Raw genomic sequence first — 9,058 nt, forward strand, 5'->3', positions numbered from 1 at the left:
CAATGGATGATGAGTAAATATGGACAAGCAACAAGTGGTCCGGCGCATGAAGCCAAGAAAATTGTGCTTGGCTTAGGCAGCGAAGGAAGAAACTTTTGGGAAAGGGCACAATAAATAATGAAAGTTCAATAACCTCTCATGAAGGTTTTAAGATTAGTTAAGGGGGATGACAAGCCAACAATGGGATTTATATATGAAGCAATGGAGCGAGCAAAGTTGGCTATTCAAAAAAATTCCAGAAGCTATTTGGAATATTGGAGAATAATCGATCATAGATGGAATTTTCAATTGCATCATGACTTACATGCCGCTGGTAAGAATATTGTATTATAATTTGATAGTTTGGAAAATTAAATTGTTAAATTAAGAGATAACTTATTATCTATCTTCATATTTTATTTTGCAGGATATTTTCTAAATCCTCAATATCAATATGGTCCACATGATATTGGAAATAATAATGAGATCATATTGGGTCTCAAAAATGTGATTCAACGTCTAGAGGGGGATTTAGTAAATCAAGGGAAAGCATTAAATCAAGTAAGTAACAAGCTAATTCTCAAGTGTTACTATGTTAGTGTAGTTGAAGGCTTGAAGCTTGAACAGTTACTTATGAACTTGAAGTTAACTTGTTAGAATTTGAAACATGTAGGCCCTACTTTTTCGGGACAAAATAGAGAGTTTTGGAACAGCTTTGGCGCTTTTAAGTTCACTAATCCAAGTACTAAGTTTATAAAATAAGTATAAATTATTTTTGTTCATTCATTTTTATACAACCAAGTTCATTAAAATAATAAAAATTTAAAAATATTTTGCAGCTGAGTGGTGGATTAATTATGGAGAAAGTGCTCTTGAGTTGAGAAAAATTGCTATTAAAGTACTGAGCCAAACAACTTCAGCTTCAAACTGCGAGAGAAATTGGAGCACATTTTCTCTCATTCACACAAAGACAAGAAACAGATTGAAGTATCAAAAATTACATGCACTTGTCTTTGTGCACTACAACATGAGGCTGAAAATCAGAAATGTGACAAGAAAAAGCCAACAGGAGTTAGACAGGAGCTATGATCCAATTAATTTGGATTATATTTTTGAAGAAGATGATCCATTAAACTCTTGGTTGGAGGAAAGGGAATCTCCATTGCTTGATGGGCAACCAAATCCATGGTTAGATGGTGAAGAGGCGAGTAATGCTCAATCACAGTCTGAATCTGCCACTCAAACTCAAGGACAACAAGGTGCTGCTGGTGATGATGATTCTTTTATTTTATCCAGCTCTAGTAGTGATGATGATGATGGTGGTGGTGATCAAGGTGGAGGAGGAACCACAGTTGAAGGAGGTGGTAGTCGTAGTTCACAAGATCCACCTAGTCAAAGACAAAATGGAATTAGAATTGCTTCTGAACCATCTCTGATGCGTACATATCAAAGATCACAAGACTCTCATAGTTCTAGTACTGGTGGTGCTGAAACATCCCAAACAAGGGGTGAGGGTGTTGCATATGAGGAGGAGAGGTCAATTGATTCATTAAATTATGGATACAATGCTGGCACGTATAATCCAAATTTTATGTATGGTGGTGGAACTGGTGGTAGCTCATCATCTGAAGTATTATAGGTTCCATGGCCAATTTAGAAGGGTGCCATATCCAACAAATTATCCTCCTGCATATTCATATTACCCCTTATCAGGAGCAGAGTCAGCTTTATCATACCATCAGCCAACTTATGGTGATCCTAATGATATTATGGGTGGTGGTTCCTTATTCAGTTTTGATCCACAGCAATACTATCAACATCAGCAGCATCACCTTAATGATCAAAGCTCAGAGAGCCAAAGTCAAGACCAACAAGAACCTGCACGGCGTTCTTTTTAGTGGTAGTGAGGTTGGTAATTTCCTACATGGTATTTAATTTAAGCTAAATAGTATATATTTGATATATTTATGTTTATTATATATTTGTATACATTGTTCTGAATTAAATCTATTGATATCATATCATTTTATAAACTTTGCAAATTGATTTGAAAAATTTGTGTAGCGCCAGACCGTTACCGTTACGTTATGGTTGTTACAGACCTATTTCCGTTACCCGCGACCGTGGCCGCGATTTAAAACCATGACCCTTCTAAACATTTTATTTTAATGTTCACATTCACGAACATGCTCGTTTAATTTCTCTCCTCAGTACCATCCTTTCACAAACCCTTAATTGTTCGCCTAAATTCCTACTCATTTAAGCCTTCACAAAGCCTCAAATTTCAACTTCAATTCTAAGAACTGCAGGCTGTCCTGCATTAGTTTGGGATCAAAGCTTCAAGATCCCTGAAGTTATGTTTTATCATCTAAAAAATGGTGATGAATGCTGAATTAAATTCAAAGTTGACTCTTTTCAACAAGAGTTCGACTCCTTTCGTTGATACAATGAAGAAACAAAGGCAAGAATGAACTCAATGGAAGCAAAGCTGGATAGGATGCTTAAGATTATGTCATCTAATCTATGAAGTCTAGAGAAACTATTAGGAACCACAACTACTCAAATTCTTTAACAAAAAGCATACAATAGAGCTAGTCAATATCCTCAAGCTGGACCTAGACATGATAAAGGGAAATTTCAACCAAAATATACAAAGGAGAGCATTGACATGAGAGGCAAGATAGAGATTCCTACTTTTGAAGGTTTCTTGGATCATGCTTTATTATGATTGCTCAATTTTAATGAATCATTCTTTGATAAGTATAACATGAGGGAAGATCATAGAGTGAGGTTAGAAAAGATTACTGGATTTACAAAATTATGGTGGTATGGTGTTGAGCATGATACGAAATACCAAGCGACCGCCAATTGTCACGTAGGATGAGATGAAATCTAAGACAAGCGAAGTATACGCCAGCCTATTATTTGAAAAAGATGGATCCTAGGATGTGTAATTCTAAAAGGGCCAGCATGTTAACTGCTGCATTCAAAGCCAAGCAATAAAATGAACAATGCAAATTTTCATAAAAGAAAAAAAAATAAAAGGAACTATACAAGTAGTTGGCCCTAATAGTTGATACAATTAGATGAGCCTCGTGAACAACTTAAAAAAATGGAAAAAGGAGGCAAAAATTAGACAATATGAGCTAGAACAAGAACCAAAAAAGCTCCAGTTGTCATCTCAAAAGCTTCAACAACAACACCTATTCCCAAATTTACAACAGAAGGAGATTGAGCATCAACGCAAGAAATTCTCTTTCAAGAATGCTACTGAACAAAACGTAGAAAGGAATAAAGGATTTTGGATTAATTGTTCAATACATCAACACGATGGTTTTGTGATGCCTCCAGCTAATTTTCAAGAAATGCATTTTACTGTTCCCACAAAGTTCATTAACAAATCTAAAGACAACTTCCAAGTGTTCCTATCATCGTTGAAAAACAAGAAGGCAACATCACTAGTCAAGAAACTGTCATTTTCTTTAACTTGACATCCAAAATGCGAGGCCGAGTTGTCTCCAATCGAAGGAGACTAAGGCAATGAAGGAATTCAAGAAAAATAATTGTCGAATATTCAAGAAATTTAATATTACAGTTCAATTCTAATGAATAGTTTAGTGGGGAAATTATAGAGTACTTTATAGTTCTTTTTAGTGTTTTTGATAGTAAAAAATAGAGTCTAAACTTAAAGAAAGAAATGAGTATAACTTGAATTAACTATGCAAAATGTTGTTCTTATGGATTAGCCCATCAACTTGAGCTGCTAATTCGACAAAAGCATTTGTAGATTATCCACAATTAAGTCTTGGTGAATGGTGGCCATATGTTCTTATGGATTATCCTATATATCAACTCCATAGCAGTGAAGGATTTCAAAGGTTAGCTAGGTCCAAGAAAGGTCTAGCGTACGCTACCACAACCAACGCATTTGACGAAGAGCAGGTCCCATAATGCATACTAAAGCCAGTTGTATCTTCATATCTTCCCATGTATTATTAAGAGCAAAATATTGTTCTACTCTCACAAGCCACCTAATAGGATCCACACCTTCAAAAGTTGGAAGTTCCTTCAACACATCCTTCAACCCATCCTAACTTCAACATGTTCTTCTCTATCTGATAAACACATCCTTCAACCCATCCTTTCGCAAGTTTTGGTAATGGCGGGGTGGAAAGTCCCAGCAAGTCAAACCAATAATGATAAGTGAAGGACAAAGTCTCAACCTAAAGAAAGAAATGAGCATAACTTTGGAGATTGTATTGAATTAACTTGGTAAAATGCCTTTACAAGTGGCTATTTCTCAATAACAACACAATATTTACAACTCATGATAATAAGAAAATAACCAAGAACAACTTTCTCAAACTAGCTATGCAAGTCTACAGCTAAGCCTGTTTAAAAGCTAAATCCCTCAATGCCCTTCTTTGATACTGTTAGCAGCAGTCCAACAAACATGGGCCAAGACCCAAAACCTTTCGACTCTTATATCTTTTTAAATAAGTCAGTCTACTGCAGGCAAAGGAAGAGAAACACAGGAGCACAACCTGAGAATATAGAAGATTCGGGAATGGGACAGCTGGAATAGAGACAGAAGAGGGGATTATACAGTTAGCAAAATTCTCGGAAATCAATTACTAGAGAATGATTGCTGCTCAGAATCATGGAGTACACTTAAACAAAGGAATTGCTATTGCAAGGGTATCTGATATCTTTCTTGTTGTCTTTAGATATTGTTTGGCTCTTTAAATGGGAGACTACTCCTGAAACCCTTTTCTTGTATTCACTGAAATAGTTCTCTTAAGTAATCCTATTACTTTTGTTTTTCCCCATTTTGTTTCTTAATCGCTCCTCACTCTATCAGCTACCCACTCCCTTATTTATACACATGAATAGAAATATAATTTGCTAATCATTGTTGTTGAAGTTTGTTCCATGATTCCCCCTAACTGATTCAGCTTTGATTTCCGGAATAATCCTTCCCTTCAATGTAGTGATTCTTCTTCAATTTTCTACTGTAGTAAATTCTTAAAATACCAGGCTCTCAGCCCATGCTTCCTGGATCCTTAATTGGGCTTTTGCTAACAGTTTTACTATGTGATCATATCAAGAAAAGAGAAGAAATCATAGAAACATTAAATATTCAGTTCACTGACCATCCTCCCTCACCCAAAGGTAGTTAAAATAGATAAATTCACAGGAGAACACTCGGCATCTCTGCTTCTAGATCAGTTCTCTTTATTTTCTTCTAAATTTATTACGAGCTGAGAATTTATCTTACTTCTCATCCTCCCTCACCCACTTGATAATCATTATTTATTTCCACAGAAACAAGATTATCAATCCAATTGCAAATTTTGATACTCAAATAAAATGAGATCACCATAGTTATCAAAAGTACAAAGTGCAAAGATGTCCAGCCATCCTATTACTTAAATGCTTATGTAAAAGGCACAGATGCACACCTGAAAGAGTTATTGCACAAAAGAAACCATGATGATGATGAACTGATTTTTCCTTTTTTTCATCCTAAAAAATTGATTAGGACTTGGAAGAGCAATTTTTTAGCATTTATCACTTAGCTTATTTTCATAGCAAAAAAAAAATGCAGCAAAAACTAATAAAAAAGGAAGTAAATAAATAAAGTTACAATTCCTTTCTTCCATTTCTTGTTTCAGCCTTTCTATCCTACCACTCTTCCCTCTTCCATCTCTGTTTATTTCAGTCTCTCCCTATCCTTTTGCTATTCCATCAATTCCTTTAATCCTTCTTTTGTCATACTTGTACTATTCTCTCTCTCCCTCGATATTTAAATTGTCTTCTCTGACTTTCCTTTTCCTTTTCCTTTTTGCCATAAGATTTCAAAACTTTTGGTGTTCTATCAATTCCTTTCCTTTGTCATACTTGTACTATTCTCTCTCTCAATGTTTAATTTATCTTCTGATGCAGAGGATATTAGTGGTAATCCATGGGGAAGAAAAAGGGCCTCAAAGGGCAGAATTTTGCAGCAAACAGCTGCTGGAAGGGCCAGCAACACACCCCAGGGCGTTCCAGAGGGCCTGCAGCACGCCTCAGGGCATCTTCAAGGCAAGAAGGGCTTGAAAGCCCAGTCCTTAGTCCAACAAGCCCTAGATCGTGTTCCAAGGAATTTTACACACCCTAGTGTCAGGCTGACTTTGTCCAAATTTGGTTCCTCAGCTTCCTACTTCATTTAGAAGTTCTATTTAGCTTAGTTATTAATCCTATTTTAGTTTTTAATGTCTTTTGTTTTGTTTAGGAAGTTATTTTGTAATTCTACTTTAATTAGGATTAGTTTACTCCTATTTTAGTTAGGTATTCAATTCCTATTTTGCAAGAGTATTATTTTGTAATATGTTTAGGAGAATTAAAACTCTATAAATACCCTAGATCTACATGTATTTTTCAGCTTTTTGATTAATAGAATGTGAGTTTATTCTTTCAATTTTCACTGTCATGTGTGATTGTGTGTTATTCTTGTGAGCTTCATGCTGCGTCATCTTCTTTTACTTTACTTTTTTTGCTGTAAGATTCAATACTTTGGTATCATATCAATTCTTTTCCTTTGTCATACTCATATTTAATATCTATACTTCTTGTTGCTCTAAGATCTCTTGATTTCACAGCCAGAAAATCCTTGGATATGTGCCTTGATATTTTGAATCTCTCAATACTTTTCTTCACTCAATTTGCAAATCTTCAATGGGTTTAAGCATAGCTTGATTTTGATGTTGGAGGGGTTGTCATTATTCAGTACTTTTGGTATCATATCAATTCTTTTCCTTTGTCGTACTTGTACCATTCTCTCCCAATTATCAATACTTCTTGCTCTAAGATCTCTACTTTTCTTCACTCAATTTGCAAATCTTCAATGGGTTTGAGCATAGCTTGATTTCACAACCAGAAATTCCTTTGATATGTGCATTGATATTTTGACTCTCTCTCTCTCACATTATGATGGCTAAGCATTTCCACTTTTGGAGGATGATGACTACATAAATTTTATTTTGATGCTGGAGGGGTTGTCATTATTTAATAATGAATTTCCTATCTCAAATATTTGTCATTGTGAAAAGAAAAGCTAAGTTTTAGAAAGTAACAATAGAAAATGATAAACCAAATTTTGGTTTTTTGGGAAGCAAACAGTAAAACAAAAAGTGGTAGCAAACAAGCTCTTAGAAATTAGAATTCTAGAACAAATGTTTTCTGAAAACCAAATTAAAAAAAAAAAAGGGCTAATGACGTTAAAACTAATAACCCTAAATCCTCAGTCTCACTAAATAGCAACAATATCTAGAACCATAAGATAACAACTCATCAACAAAAAGCAACAATCTTGTGAACCATAAAAAAATAAAATAAAGTAAAATGTTTTTGGCAGTAGTCTAACCTCTTGACTTTCCCTAATTTATCATTATATCAAGCAAGCTAGATTAATTGATACTTGATAGTAGATTATTTATAAAAGATTAAGCAAAAAGGCAGCAAAGCATCCAAGAAAAAATTGCAAAGCATCCAAGAAAAAATTTTGGGGGGAGAGAAAATAACCGACAAATGCATCCAGAAAAGAGATAGGCTACAACATGCAACTACTAGAGGAAAAAAAGAATTATCATCAAGGTTGTGATCAAAATAATGTGCTCTGATGATCTAGTTTTAATCATTTTAGGCAAACTGTGCTTCCAAAATCCTAAGCAAATGGTGAGATTGATCTTCAAGATATTTATGTAAGAGCAAAAGCTGCCAGGAATAAGTTGTAATGACCAACCACTTTCTACAATATGAACTTAGTTAAATAAAAAATAACTCAATAGGGCCAAGCAACAAGTGATAGCCACCCAGAAAGTGAGGAAATAATTCGAAAATTGGCAAGACAAAAGAGCTAAATAGGGCACAGAAGACCGGAACACCAATAAACAGAGTGAAATGCACGTTATAAACCAATAGGATCACCAGAATAATGAAGAGTGAAAGCAAAGACAATACTAGGCATTCATAAATAGAATAATGCAAAAGGACCGAGTACCAGGAACAACAGGACGAAGGTTGACCATGGCATAGGAGAGCTCAGAAGAGTAAAATACTTCCTTCGGCTCTATTTTGTAAGGCCCGAACTTATAGTGCTCTGCCGACATCTGTGCTTCGCACATAATTATAGGTGGAGTAATGGATCATAAAGTGTTTGATGAATTGAGGAAATGCAGAAAGTGCAAGCAAAGATATTTAATGACAAAGAAAAAGGGATGAATAGGCAAACGAGGAGGAGAAGAAAAATGGTTTGCGTTCATTACCTTGGTGGTGGTGGATGTGGAGGAGATGGATCGGAACCCTACGGCGGAGCCACGAGGGAGGCAATTTCCGCTGTGCGAGTGGGTGAGAGTGAAAGCGAGAGAAGGCAGCAATCGCAGCCCTTTTCCCATTTTATAATTCACGCTCTATGGCTGGAGCCATGGAGTACTTTTGCTGACCAATGGACTGTGGTCATTAGTCGCAGATAGCTTAGCGTGTGCCTATCACGTGATACATAGAAATTTTTGGGACAAAGGAAAACGGATGAGGATTTTAAAATAATGATTACTTTTATGATAATTTTAACTACAACATTCTCAAGTTTATAGTTTTAAATATCTTTTTTCTCAAAAAAATAATTACGCTTCACAAGTGTTTACCTAAATTTTTTATTATTAAAGTAATAAAAAATATTTACTTTTATAATAATTTTAACTACAACATTCTCAATTTTATAGTTTTAAATATCTTTTTTCTCAAAAAAATAATTACGCTTCACAAGTGTTTACCTAAATTTTTTATTATTAAAGTAATAAAAAATATTTACTTTTATGATAATTTTAACTACAACATTCTCAATTTTATAGTTTTAAATATCTTTTTTCTCAAAAAAATAATTACGCTTCACAAGTGTTTACCTAAATTTTTTATTATTAAAGTAATAAAAAATATTTATTATGCCTACCAATATTCATAAACAAATTATCACATTAAATATTTTTATCAAAAATTATTTATCAAACTTCAAATTACTTTTATTATCATATAATTTTTG

General features: G+C 34.4%; 1 protein-coding gene across 1 annotated transcript in view; it reads right to left on the reverse strand.

Moving 5' to 3' along the window:
- The window catches only part of LOC110609083 (bifunctional bis(5'-adenosyl)-triphosphatase/adenylylsulfatase FHIT), a 37,198-nt gene extending 28,752 nt beyond the window's left edge, over positions 1-8,446 (reverse strand). The window contains exons 1-2 of the mRNA XM_021748413.2: positions 8,286-8,446; positions 8,019-8,129 (exon numbers count right to left, since the gene is read on the reverse strand). Coding sequence (XP_021604105.1) covers positions 8,019-8,129; positions 8,286-8,414 — 240 coding nt within the window. The 5' untranslated portion in view covers positions 8,415-8,446. The remainder of the gene's footprint in view (positions 1-8,018; positions 8,130-8,285) is intronic.
- Between the last annotated feature and the right edge of the window lie 612 nt (positions 8,447-9,058).

Source organism: Manihot esculenta, chromosome 2, assembly GCF_001659605.2.
Source record: "Manihot esculenta cultivar AM560-2 chromosome 2, M.esculenta_v8, whole genome shotgun sequence".
NCBI lineage: Eukaryota > Viridiplantae > Streptophyta > Magnoliopsida > Malpighiales > Euphorbiaceae > Manihot > Manihot esculenta.